Source organism: Eublepharis macularius, chromosome 4 (genome assembly GCF_028583425.1).
Source record: "Eublepharis macularius isolate TG4126 chromosome 4, MPM_Emac_v1.0, whole genome shotgun sequence".
NCBI lineage: Eukaryota > Metazoa > Chordata > Lepidosauria > Squamata > Eublepharidae > Eublepharis > Eublepharis macularius.
In genome coordinates, this window is record NC_072793.1 from 158,059,927 (window position 1) to 158,074,285 (window position 14,359).

The 14,359-nt window shown below is 42.6% G+C and overlaps 1 protein-coding gene across 1 annotated transcript; it reads left to right on the plus strand.

Moving 5' to 3' along the window:
• The first annotated feature begins 3,884 nt into the window (after nt 1-3,884).
• LOC129329011 (zinc finger protein 501-like) lies at nt 3,885-10,191 on the plus strand. Its single transcript, XM_054978394.1, has 3 exons — nt 3,885-3,967; nt 4,661-4,790; nt 8,605-10,191. Exons 1-3 carry the CDS (start codon nt 3,929-3,931, stop codon nt 10,023-10,025), a joined length of 1,590 nt encoding a protein of 529 aa, XP_054834369.1. The 5' UTR covers nt 3,885-3,928; the 3' UTR covers nt 10,026-10,191.
• The last annotated feature ends 4,168 nt before the right edge of the window (nt 10,192-14,359 follow it).

Below are 14,359 nucleotides of genomic sequence, written 5' to 3' on the forward strand. Positions count from 1 at the left end.
TCTTCTTTACAACTCTTCAGAAAGCAGGACAGAATTAGATGTGGTTTGGGAGGCAGAGACCAGGCTTTGGACATTCAAACTATAAGGAAGTTTAATAAATAAAAAATATACATATGGATTGTTTCCACATGTCCTGGCATTGCGCTAAATTCACGGAACGAGGGCATCTTCCTGGCGTGATTTCTGACATCATCGCCCCATGATTCCGTTCTCGTGTTGCGATGACATCAGAAATTGCACCAGGAAGATGCCCTCAATCCATGAGTTTAGTACTATGCCAGGATGTATGAAAACATTGGTCTGTACGGCATCAAGCTGAGAATAAAAACAAATAGTGAAAACATGCAATCCCCTAAACCCTAAATTCTGTACTTATTCTAAACAGTGTTAAATTAGAATAGGCTCTTGAAAGTTGCAGCATTCAAATCTTTCCATTACCTTAGTTCTCAGAATTTTGGACTTCTTCCCGCTGTCCCTTGAAATGTAGTCACGCTCGACTCCCTTTGTAAAGCTTAGCTGTTTGTGGCTAAAGCTCAGAAGAACCCAAGAGATAAGAGACAGCTTCTTTCTCAGCACTGAGAATTTATTATGCCCCCTTGGGAGTACATTCTCCTCTACAGTCATTCCCAATCTTCCTGACCCAAAAGAAGAAATCTGATCCAGCTATTTGGCTTTCTCAGTCTCTGTCTCTAGGTGTGACAATCTAGCTGAGGTGTAAGATGGTAGACCTTTTGTCCCACTCTAGCCAAAGCCAGTTGCATCTGTAAGCAGTGAAGTGCTTGGGAAACGATGACTCACCCTCTGTATTTTTCCTCCTTGCAGTTACAAATTTGCAGCTGAGCTCCAGTACATAAGCAGAGTACAGTCCGAGTTACTAGAATATTGCCTGCAGGGGCGGGAAATCTCCCAGCAGTTTGCTCCATTGCCTGCCAATCTCTCTATGTTTTAAGTTTCTGCAAAGAGCACTCACATATGACAAATCCCCCATGGATGCTTTTAAATACAACTAAAGACAACAATAGATTTTAGATCCTCGTTCAGTGTCAGGTTCTGGCAGTTAGACCCAAATAGTACTTCACATCAAACACTCCAGGTGCATGAGTTAAAATTGCTTTATTCAGGATCTACAGTTCAGAGCATACATGACTAATGAATTGGCAGAAGTGACATGGAAATGGAGGTTCAGGTTAGTTATAGGAAATGTTCCGCCTTTTAGAATAGGGACAGTTAGGATTTCCAAGGGGGGGAGGGACGGGAAGGGTGAAGAGTCTGAGAAAGGAAGCAAGAATGAAATCATTTTCAGCTCCCAGACTTTGCGTGGCCTCCAAGGCCATTCTACTGCCTGCTCGAGGAGTGAGATCTGCCACCTGTGAGATAAGAGGAACAGCTACCAGTCTATCTGGGAAGGCATGACACAGTCTTATGTATTATCAGCACAGAATGCAACTTATATTTAGCACAATCTCAGAGGATCAGCCTCAAAAGTAAAACACTTCATGGCAGATATGATACTCATGTCTGACATTCAGCAGTTCTCATTCACAGGAAGATCTGAGCGCTTGATTCCCCGATTCCTCACATCTTAGAAGTGCAGGCTGCCTATTGCTCATGGGGGGAGGCTTAAGCCTCTGCCCTCTTCCCTGCCCATTATGTCTTGTCTTCCACTGGTTACAAGCCACTCCTTTCCTCCTGCTTCGCAAAATCAGCTAAAAGTCAACAAAAGATTTTTAGGAGATTGTGTTTTAGTGTAATGAGTAATTTACACATTACAACGTCCATTAGGGAAGAAAACTTTGCATCAAACACATGATGGGAAGTTTTCTGCCTCTCACACAGGGATTGACTCTTTTCTGCTTCTGACCAAAGCAGGCAGAGAAAAGCAACTTTAGCCTCTCCCCACTAGTGCAAACAGCCCTGAGCGAATGTTGACTCTGTTGTGATACCGACGTGTAAGTAATGGGAAGTACCTTTTCCTGTTAAAATCACTAAAGCATTACCTAGAGGAAAATGGGGACACACACTAGCACCCCTAATCACATACCAAGGAACACTGACTGGCCACCTCCCCCCCCCCGCCCACAAGCACACCCTGAAGGCAGTGTTAATTAAGTTCAATAACTTGACCTATATATGGGGGGTATGCAGGAACAACCCCCCACTTCTGAGAACTATAAACTCCTCTCATCTCGGAGCAGCACTGCTGCCATGCTCTGGCAAATTCCACTGCTACGTTATTGTAGCTTTGATTCCTTAGAAGCGTATCAGACAGCTTTTGCTGCTGCCAGCGCTGCCTGGATCTGCCACTTTTTGTTCCTCACAAGCATGGAAGGAGGAAATAGCAGCACTGGGTGCAGTTGCAATTGCAACTCCCTGGCTGGGTGTGGACATCTGGAGATTGAGTGCAAGGTACAAAGTACTAAGTCACCTCTGTCAAAATTCCCATATAGGGCAATGCCTAGCCAGATAGTACTAATGAATAACAATGAAAATGAAATGCCCCCCCCCCCAAGTCCCAAATACTATCTTTCATGTTTCACAATAATGCTAGGAAGAGTGGAAGGCAGTAGGAAAAGAGGATGGCTCAAAAGGAGATGGCTTGACTCAATAAAAGAAGGTCAGGTCCTCCAGTTTGAAAGATCTAAGCAAGTCTGTTAATGATACGATGTTTTGGAGGTCTTTCATCCATAGGGTCGCCATAGGTTGGAGGCCACTTGATGGCACATAACACACACACAGGCAGTAAGCAAAGATCACATCTATTTTTCTTGCATCACCGCATATTTCTGCCTATGTATCTGTGACTTCCTTTTATGCAGCAGGTTTGCTGCAGATCCAGGGTAATTTTGTGTGGCATCCTGAAGCAATGGCTTTGGCTGTATTGTCTAGAAATGCACAGCCATTTTAGCAGTCTTTAAATCATAGAGTTGCCATAAGTTGTAACTGACTTGGCAACACGAGAGAGAGAGGGAGAGGGAGAGGGAGAGGGAGGGAGGGAGGGAGAGAGGGAGAGGGAGAGGGAGAGGGGGGGGGAGAGAGAGAGAGAGAGAGAGAGAGGTGTCTACGTGCCCTTCAAGGGCAAGGAAGCTGCTGCATCTCAGGAAATGGAATTAGAATCATACGGCTGATCAACTGCTGCGTAAAGAAGAGTGGTTTGATTTCAAGTTGAAAGAACTAGAGATGGTATTATTCTTGTTAATAATAGGAAGAAGCTCAAGGTGGCTGCATAAAATTCACTCAAGCAAACGTAAAGAACAAGCAGACGGGAAGCCCACCTGCCCATGGGCTCCCACCGTATACATGGGCTCTTTTCAGGTATATTTTCCCTATTTCTCTTCCCTCCCCATATTCTTGCCCAAGAGCTCTTTGGGGAATCCCAAACTCCCCTCTCCCACAGACAAGCAAGAGCCAAACTCTCCCTCCATCCAATAAAAAGGAGAGTCCCTCTTTAATCACCTCGGATCACCCCCAAAACAGATCGACGGGGGGGGGACGTGACTGAGCTCTCCTGCCCTCTCTACGAAAAACAATCTGTCCCTGTCGCCTGTGCTTGAAAAATCGAGCGGGCTGCAGTGGGGCTCGCTAGGATGTCTGGGAAGTGTAGTTCTCAGTAGAACAAAGCTCAATAAAACCTGGAAGATTTGGGCAGAAAAGGCTTATTCTGTCTCTCCTCAGAATATCTTCAGTTGGTCTCTCCTACAGTGGGCCCTCATAGGAAGCTGCCCCACGCAGGGACAGAAGAACCACTAAACCTTCTCTTCCCAAATACTTCGGTTTTGTTCTGCTTAGGTCTCGCTGTTTCAGGGAACTACAATTCCCAGGAGGCTGTGCAAGCAACAGTGAACCCAAGCGTGCGTTTTTTTCCTAGAGAGAAGGAAATTGGGGAGTCGTGGAATTAATCGGGGTCTCCCCTCTTCTTCGGTGTCCTTGGATGGAGGGAGATTTTAGCTTTCGCATGTCTGCGGAAAAGGTGAATTCAGGGTTTCATAAACAAATGCTGGGCAAGAAGAGTTGAGGGGATACAAGATACATGTGAACGAGATAGGGGAGGAAGGGCTGGCCGAAGGCGTACAGAGAGATCTCTGTGTAACTAGCAGAGCTCTTGCTTCTCCTAAATTGTCTTTGCCAATAGGAGAGTTGGAGATGATTTTAGCCAATAAATGACAGCACCCCTTGTGGCTTGGAAAGAAGGGCGCTCTGACTCCCGAAAGCTTTCACTCTGAAAATCTAAGGTGCAGCTGGACTGAAATTCTGCTGTTAATTAGGCCAGTTTATGTTTACAAAGCTGGACGCACGCTTTAGAGTAACACAGAACACTTTTGCAGGCTAAAATATCTGAAGAGGAAATCTGTGCAAATACAATTTCTGTATGTTTCTGGGCTGCAGGGTGGGATGAGGCAAGGGAAGGCAACAGTGAACAGTCAACTAAGGTCGCTTGCATATAATTAAACTTGACCAACACAAGCCCAGTTCTGTACAATGTTCTGGCTTTCTTGGAGACTTTCAGTATATTATATCTATCAGGCTGGAGGGGAGGAGCTATTTTTCTTGCCATTGGCTTGCTGTATTGCATTAATTTAATCGACTGGCTGGCCAAAGAGATTCTATCTTTCTTGACTGCTCAGGAATAGATGATCAACTGGGAAATATTTTCCTCTTTCAGACATCCCCAGTGTCCTTTGAGGAGGTAGCCGTGTTCTTCACGGAGGAGGAGTGGGCTCTGCTCAGTCCAGGCCAAAGAAAACTCTACTGGGAAGTGATGTGGGAAAATTACAAGATGATGGCCTCTTTGGGTAAGAATCTTTCCCCTTTTCTCTTGAACACAGAAAAGAATACAGGGTGACATCTTCCTTTGGCCCTCTTTCAGGACACCCTTTCATTTGCCACAGAGGAAAAAATGGAACTGTTATACCTGGGGATATTAAAATGCCTGAAAAAGAAAGCATTAAATACATTCAGGCTGTAAAGAGAAATCTGTTGATGAAGGGAGGGAAGGGAGTCCAATTGCTCTCTCCATCCACCTTGGGCTTACTAAATAATCTGACTTGAATTAGTATCTCCCTGGACTTCTATCTTCATGAATTGACTTAATGTGGACCCATTTATGATTTTTTAAAATTATTCTAATTTTGTGGTTTCATTGAGGCATTGTCACTTTAAATGAACAAGCACTAGTCACTTCTCTATTTTATATTGCTAGATGTGAATAGGATTCGTTCCTGTATTCAGGCACCTAGCACTTTATTGTGGTTGCTTGTGAATCCCCTTGAAGTTTGTTATGGTATTGATGACCATTAATTGCTGTTCCTTATTGTTTGAATGTTTGATGATTTCTTCTGCGGTACTGTCTGTGAATTAATTTCAATGAATACTCTATAAACGTTCCATTTTCATACAGAGTTTATTGCATAACATACTATTTCTTAGTTAGACTGTCATGGCGCTATTGCTTTTCTTCTTGTGGGTTACGTACTGCGATGCTCTCTTTCTACTAGGGTCTACCATCACAGCAAGGCAATGGGTGGTAGACCTGGACTCCAGGAGAACAGAAGTAAGGTCTACCCAGCTGTCAGAGCTGTAGTGGGTAGACCTGGCCTCTGCAGGTCCAGAGGGTTAGGGCCCAGCCAAGGAAGGGGAGGTAGACTTGTCTTCTGAAGGAAAGGAAGCTAGTGTTCTGCCAATGGGCAGGTGGTTCTTTTAGGATCTGATAGCAACTGAACACTTTAATGGTAAAGGAAAATGGCTTTATTACACAAAGCAAATACAGTAATCAAAGCATATATATAAAGACACAAGACAAGGGGATAAACATACAGCATATAACATACATAGCATAACATAAAGCAAAGGAAAGATGCAACCTGATAATCGCAATGCCTTTTCAGTGACTGGGGGGACCCTCGCTGGCGGCAACGGGCAGACTCCACGGCCAAGTTCTGTACAGCATGACACTTGACTTTCATCTGTATCAAGTCCCTACTAAGATGGTTCTTGCTTGGACTTATATTCTTTAAACCTGGATATGCCCACCTGCAACACCACCCTCCCCAGAAGGATCTTGATGAGAGGGAAGGTGATTAATCAGAGGACCAAGGCCAAAGAATGCTTTCAGTGTCAAGCAGGCCTTGATGATCTAAGCCTAGCTGATAAGGCTAAGCGCCTGGCACCTATCCAAGGCCTGATTGCCTGATCCTCCCCTAATCAAGATGTGATGTTACCCACACTCTTAATCCAGGTGCCTAATGGATACCTCCCTCCCTGCACTGTCTGGGATGGGGAGAATTCCATCTCGAGGTCAAAGCTTGCATCAGCAGAAAAATGAAACATCTTAACAAGGCAGATTCAGTGTAATGTAAGGCACATATTCAAAGGCATATATAGGCCTTGCTCTTTAGGCAAGATGGACAGACTTACGGCACCACTACCTCCTCAGAATATAATTCTCTTCTGCGATACCAGTACAGCTAGGTCTACCAACCCAGCAAAGGAATGGGAGAGAGACCTGGCCTCTGAGGGAATGGAGGCCAGGTCTACAGGCCCAACAAAGGGATGGAAAGGAGACTGACCTCCATTTGCTCAGAGGTGGAATCTAGCAACTGCAGAGGGGAGCACTGCGGGGGTGGGGGATGGTACACACCCTGGTGCATTCCTTTGCTCCACAGCTGTCCCTTTCTGCCCCAATTGGGACAGAATTGGATAGCTGCAGAGGCAAGGGGGGCAAGTGCCCTACTGCAGTGCACAGGAGCCAGCCAGGTAAGCAGGAGGGGGGGGGCACAGCGACCTCCTCGGCAAGCCGTGACGCTGAAGACTCACCTTTCTATTTTGCGGAGGGGCCTAATGCGGTGATAAGAGGTGAGTCGTTGCCAGTACGGCTTGCCTTTTATAGATATAGATACCCTATGCTCCCTAGGCTCCACCCCCAAATCTCTAAGAATTTCCCGAAACAGAGTTGATAGCCCTAGCTCGGTCTTCTGACAAAAGAGTTGTAGCAATACTGGATGAAGCAACAGCCTCAGAGAGCATCCTTTCCTGGCAAACCAATGTCAAAGCACAGCTTTTCCCCTATGAGGTCCCAAAGTTATTTACATTGTTTTTCCTACATTTTATCCTCACAATAACCCTGTGAAATAGGTTAGGCTGAGAATGCGTGCCTGACTGAAGGTCAACCAGTAACTTTCTGTGGCGAAGTTAGCTTAGCTTTCATTTCTGATGAATTATGCCTGCTACAGTCAACTGTAGTTTCCACTGGAAATTACCTGGACCACGGTGGCCCGGTTACTATTATTTGGGATACAGCTACTCCTGTCATCATCCTGAAGAAAGAGGCCAATTTCAAGGCTCCTAGCTTTGTTTTCTGAGGAGTTACACCTGAAAGAGATGGACAGAGCCTTTCACTTATATAGATACTGGGTTCAACAAATGTTCACCTCTGGGTGGGTGGGTAAGGATTTACTGAGTTTCACTTAGATTCTTGGCTTACCATCATAGCTTCTTTTCAAACTGAAGTGGTTCCTTCTTTGTAGCATTCCTGTTTTGATGACTACCACATTGATGCTGTTTACAGGTGGTTAACCACAATGAATGGGGGGGGGATCACATTTTCTTCTTCCCCACTACTTCCTCGTACACGTCCCTGAAAGCCTCCATACAATACACTGAATTGTTGATAATTTTAGGAAGTCCTCAATCCAGTGAGTTACAGCAAGTGGGCTTTTGTCTTTCCAATGCTGTAGTGTAAATCCTTTAACAACTGTAAGGGTGCAGAGGGTCCATTTCTGTTGACCATCTGTTAAGTGCCATGATACAAGCAAATAGTGTAAAAGTACATAAACATCCTCAGAAATAAATATTCTAATGCAAAATTAATATGAGTAATGACTTCTTTCCAGAAGGACCAAATAAGAGATGCATCTTGTAAGATACAGCGCCAACACTTGGACACTGTACTTGATCCTTTACTGAAAAGGCGCTGTGGTGTCCAATATACACTAAACATATTTTTTTATTGAATAACTTGCAGCTTAAGTTCCTTAGAAGCAGCAGGTTAAAGCTTAAATCCAAGTCCAATTGCTTTGGCAAAATTAGATGATTTAGCTCCCTATTCCATTTATCTCTTGGACTTGTTTTTTAATTTCCAATTTTTCTACAAACCGGAGGTATTTTTCAAGTTTCTGTCCAAGGCTCCAGTCTTTGGATTGAAGTGATTCCATTATTTTTTTTCTCCTTTTCTGAAAATAAAAACTATTTCAATAAAACTCAAGATTTTTTTTTTCATTTTCCAGTCCGTGTCCATATGCTTCCTAAATAAACACCAGAACACACATTAACCTTAACCGTGCCAAGACCACGGCTTTACAGCCCGAAAATCCACAACAAGCACACATTAACCTTTCTGCAACAAAAGCAATGGATTCCGTTCCCTCCTCTTCTGGTGACCTCTTTCACCTGCCCAAGGCATCCTGGCTTGTGGTTAGATATTGCTGAAGTTTCTCCAGGCCTCCTGCTCTTACTTTAAAAAGTACTATTCATTACTGATTAAACTAGTTAACTGGTATTTTTACCTTTTCTTATTTCTTCCTTTTAAAACTTGATTTCTGTCTTTTCCAGCTGCAGATGTGAGGGAGATGTTGAGTAAGAAGGAAATAGGAAGAGCAATTGTGAAAAGAGATGAAGATTTGGAGGGAGAAGCAAAACCTGGGGATCAGGTGGTACCAAAGAGGCAGCAGAGAAGCAAAAGGGAAGCAAAACAGAGGCAGAGGAAGAAATTGCTTGCCCATCAAAGCAGGAAGATACCTGAGGATCCAAACAAAGATAAAATGCAGAAGAGAAAGAGAAGGCATAACGGCCCCTTGAACATCAAAGCATTGAGATGCAAACTCAGAGTTAAAATATGCCAGAACATTACAACGTGCTGGAAAACATATAAATGCTTGGAGTGTGGAAAGACCTTCTTTCAAAATAGCAAGCTCACTAAACATCAGAGGATGCACATGGTGGAGAAGACATACAAATGCTTGCAGTGTGGAATAAGTTTCTCTCAGAATAGCTGCCTGACTAGACATCAAAAAGTTCACAGAGGGGAGAAGCCATATAAATGCTTGGAATGTGGAAAGAGCTTCCTTCAGAGTTCTTCCCTCACTAACCATCAAATTATTCACACAGGGGAGAAGCCATATACATGCTTGGAGTGTGGGAAGAGCTTCTCTCAGAATGGTCATCTAACTAGTCATCAAAGGATTCACACAGGGGAGAAGCCATACAAGTGCTTGGAGTGTGGGAAGAGCTTCTCTCAGAATGGCCATCTAACTAATCATCACAGGATTCATACAGGGGAGAAGCCATATAAATGCCTAGAGTGTGGAAAGAGCTTCTCTCGGAATGACAACCTAACTAGCCATCAAAAGGTTCACACAGAGGAGAAACCATACAAATGCCTCGAGTGTGGGAAGAGATTCTCTCATAATGGGTACCTAACTGGCCATCAAAAGATTCACACAGGGGAGAAGCCATATAAATGCTTGGAGTGTGGTAAGAGGTTCTCTCAGAATGGCAACTTAACTAGTCATCAAAAGATTCACACAGGGGAGAAGCCATATAAATGCTTGCAGTGTGGAAAGCAGTTCCTTCATAGTGGTGACCTCACTAAACATTACAGAATTCACACAGGGGAGAAACCATATAAATGCTTGGAGTGTGGAAAGAGCTTCCTTCATAAGAGTAACTTGACTACACATCACAGGATTCACACAGGGGAAAAGCCATATAAATGCTTGGCGTGTGGAATTAGTTTCTCTCAGTATGGTCACCTGACTACACATCAAAAGGTTCACACAAGGAAGAAACCATATAAATGCCTGGAGTGTGGGAAGAAGTTCTCTCAGAATGGCAACTTAACTAGTCATCAAAAGATTCACACAAGGGAGAAGCCATATAAATGCTTGGAGTGTGGAAAGAGCTTCCCTCATAGTAGTAACCTGACTAAACATCACAGGATTCACATAGAGGAGAAGAGCAGCTGGAGAAAATGATGGACTGTGCCATGTGGGCTAAATTTATGTCTTTGATTAAGGAAAAGATTTTAGATAAATACTGAGTCATATGGAAGCCCCTTACTGACTTTTTCACGAAACAGAACAAGATGAATTAATGACTTGTGCTTTTGAAGACTAGGGGGAAGGAAGGAATATTTAGATGGAAAAGGAAATTTTATTAATGGTAATGTTAAAGTTGGTGTTAAGTATTTTTTTGATTTCTTCAAATGGAAAATTGGTATATATTCCTATTATATAGATTTTTTTCTTTTTATTTATCCTTTTTTTCTTTTGATTGTATGTTTCATAATTATTTTATAAATTTTAATAAAAGGATTGTGCTGGGAAAAAAGAAAGAGAAGTTTGTCATTTTTTAAGGTGCTACGGGACTTAAATTTTGTTTACAGACCATCACAGCTACTCACCTGAAACTACCTGCACAACTTTCATAAGTTGAATTGCTATGTGAGAGTGTAACAAGAAGTCAACACCATTCTTAAGAAGGTAGTTTGTTCAATCCATTCTCCTAGTTAAGTCGTTCTAGTTAAGTTAGTTCTAGTTAAGTAGAAATACTGTTGAGGACTTTTATTTAAAAAACATCGATAAGAAGCTATTATCAGGATGTGTCCTAGGACTTGTATATCATTCACTCTATATAAATAAAAGGCTCCGTATGACTGTGGCAGACATAATGCCTCAGAAAATAATGCTCAGTGCCTCCAAATTACAGTGGCAAACATGAAAGGAATCGGAACATCCTGGGCCAGGCAGTTCTCAGACAAAACCCCCATTACACCAACCCATGCTTTTTACTCAGGAGTCATGCAAGTTTGGGGGGGGGGAGGATTTTGAATACTAGTTACCAGGGTTAAAAACGCAGGCCTCTGAAGTAAGAAGTAGGGGAGCTGGATGGGTGAGTGAAGCGTGCTGTAACTGGATGATAGTACCCTGGAGCCCTGAGTCAACTGCATTTTTTTAGTCTTGACTCAGTGCTGAGGAAAAATGTACATTCTGTCTAGTTGAGCAGATCTGGATGGAAGTCTGTGTAAATGAGTGGTTAATTTGTTAGTGAAGAACGGTGTGGAAAGTATTTGTGACTGAGTCGGCTTATTTCTAGCTGAAGTGGCAACGATGTGGAAAATCAGCTTTTGTGAGTTGGCCTGTGAATAAACATTAAAGGATCTGCACTCAATGTGAAACCAGCAAGCTTCTGAACATACTCTGAAATCAATACATTTATCAATACTCTAAATATGACACATAAGTGCTTATAAATAAATTCTATTTCTGGTTAAGCAAAACTTCTCTCCAGCATGGGAGTCTTGTTATATCTCCCCTCTAGCACTGCGGATGGGAGAGCCCTCCATCTTGCCAGTGAAAAAGCCTGCTAGTGTCCTGGAATTTCCAACAAATTGAGATAAGGGGCAGGAGCTAAAATATATCTAAATTTTTCTGGGATCAAGACATTTGGGGGTCTAGTCAAATTTTCCTTTTGTTCAATATCAAACAGTCTCTGCTTGACTAATGCTTTAGCCTGGTCATAGCCCATTTCAAGAACAGCTTGAGGGGATAGTCCTAAAGTCAGCAACTTGCGATACACAGTTTTTGACCATGAGGACTGAAAATTATCTCTCAAAATTAAAGGTGTCAGGCCCTCTGAAGAATGGTTTAACTTAAGCCAAAAATTAGTTGAGGCAAGGCTTACCCTGTCCTCTACTTTGACAAGACCGGACTCTAAATGCAAGCTTGCATTAGAAACACAGCTGCGTAATTGAAATGCTGCTCTTAGAAATTTTGATTGTGCATTCTCCAATGGGGCTAAGAGTGAGGAAGATTGGTGAATTACTACCCACAAATATTTAAAATGTTACACCTGCTCCAGCCTCCACCTGTTGATGGTCCATGACCTTTTCTTTAAATTCTTTGATGTTTAATTTCTAATTGGTTCTCTCTGCAGTAACAGCTGAGCACCTTAAGCGCTTTTTTTAGTCCCACTGGAGTTTAGAGAATATAACCATATTGATGGATATAGATTTGGAGGTTTTTTATATACTTATTTTTATATACTAAACCTATGCTTTTTCAGTATTACATGCTTTGCACTTTTTCTATGCTCAAGAGCCAAAGTAGTACTTGTAATGTAACCTGTAAGAATTTGACACTTGAAACAAGAAGACTTGAAACTCTGTAAGAACTGGTATACTGCTTTTAGGGCTGCACTTATATTATATGTTATATTATTCTATAGATTCCAATTGAAATCAGTACCAGAGAGCCTTTTGTAGAAAACTGATTTGACGCAGCAAGCTGGTTTTGGCCACCTGTGGTATTATCTTCCTTAAAGCTGATAAGAAACTGGGGAAAAAGGGCACAAATAGGAAAACATCCCTTCCTGTCCACCAGATTGAGACTCATTGGTGCCCTTGAAAGTATTATGCCAAGAAGAAAGTAGGTAAAAGGTTAGACAGTGTCCTTCCAAAATGAGTCATAGATCCAGAGGAGTTAGGTGCTACTGGACTCTTTTTGATCTTCCAAAATGAGGGCAGAGAAAAAAAAAACTCTGAAGACTGGAATTCCCCCAAATAGAGGGGCCAGCCCAGAATTGCATCTTCAAATCAGAACTGACCCTAGATATGTTACGAGCCAATAAGATATCAAATATTAGAATACTGTAATATTGTTATGATTATCTGAAAGTATTAATTGCCTGTATTTCTATTGTAATTTTGATGAGCTCAGGACGCAAGGAGACCACCTACTCCTGTGAAAATGGGCTCCTCCATTGTTTAAATTAAACAATCATATATTGCTTCATTCTACAGGACTCCATGGTGTGTGTGTCTCTTATTGTGATGAGAGGGACACCTAAGGCACAAGTTTGTGCATAACAATATCATCAGCGTAAAGAAATGCTGGGATCTTTCTGTCTGCTAATATGGATGGATGTGTATTTAGACTGCTGACCATGTTGATATAAAAAAACAAACAGGGGTGCCAAAACACAACCTTGTTTCACTCCCTTCAATGACGCAACAGGTTTGGAGAGATGACCTTTCCTGTTACGCTGGGACTGAATAGGGACTATGAATGGTTATCTCATTATCACAGGATGGATGTGTATTTAGACTGCTGACCATGTTGATATAAAAAAACAATTGGGCACCAAAACACAACCTTGTTTCACTCCCTTCAATGATGCAACAGGTTTGGAGAGATGACCTTTCCTGTCAAGCTGGGACTGAATAGGGACTATGAATGGTTATCTCATTATCACAGGTAACTGATTTCCTTTACAGAGGCAGGGTCAGGGGGAGTCCAGTGGCACCTGACATGGGCTTTCAGGGATCACAGTTCTCTTTGTCAGAGCATCTGGCGGGGAGAGCTGTGGTTCTCGAAGGCTTGTGCTGCAGTGGAATTGGTTGGTCTTGGAGGTGCTGCTGGACTCTTTTTGATTTTGCTACTACAGACTAACACAGCTAAGTCCTCTGAACCTTTACAGAAGCAAACTGATCTCCACATCAGAAGGAGCTGTTTGCATCTGCATATCAGAAGATGTTTGCATCTACCCCGCCCCCCCTCTCCTCTATATCTGACCAGTTTCTCTTTTTGCCCTCCATGCATCTGACGAAGAGAACTGTGATTCTTGAAAGTTTATGCTAGAATAAAATTGGTTAGTCTTAAAGGTGCTACTGGACTCTTTTTGATTTTCCTGTTACACTTGACCTTAAGCAATGTTTGAGAATACAAGGCTTGGATTAAATACAAAAAACCCTACGGTCTATATTCATGGCCTCTAGTTTTTCCCATAATAGCTTCCTAGAAATGGAATCAAAGGCTGATTTCAGATCAATAAAGGCCATGTATAGTGAGATCGTGCTGTTGATTGCATATTTTTCAATCAGGTGTTGCAAAATCAGATTGTGCCACAGAGTAGAGCAGCCCTCCCTAAAACCAGCCTGTTCCTCAACAGGTAAATTATCTTGTTCCATCCAGGTGTTAAGTCTATCCATTAGAGGGCTGGCATAAAGTTTGCTTATTATGCTAAGTAGGCTGATCGGTCTGTAATTGGCTGGGTCGTCCCTCCTCCCTTTTTAACAAAATGGCACAATAATGGTCTGCCTCCAGTCCTCTGGGACGAACTCAGTAAAGTCAATATAAATGAAAATGAAGCCAACGGAGGGGGCCCACCATTTGCTATTGTTGATTAGAAGCTCAGGAGGGATGTGGTCAATGGCAAGAGCATTTCCCTTCTTCAGTCAGTTTATAAGTGACGTGACCTCTTTTACTGAAAGCGGAGGCCACTTAGGAAGACTGGTTGGACTTAGTAATTG

Excerpts from the sequence above, each read along its gene's own strand:
- LOC129329011 (XM_054978394.1), top strand. The coding sequence starts at position 3,929 with ATGGAGGGAGATTTTAGCTTTCGCATGTCTGCGGAAAAG. Across the intron at positions 3,968-4,660 it reads TTCGCATGTCTGCGGAAAAG|ACATCCCCAGTGTCCTTTGA; the intron begins GTGAATTCAGGG and ends TTCCTCTTTCAG. Across the intron at positions 4,791-8,604 it reads CAAGATGATGGCCTCTTTGG|CTGCAGATGTGAGGGAGATG; the intron begins GTAAGAATCTTT and ends TGTCTTTTCCAG.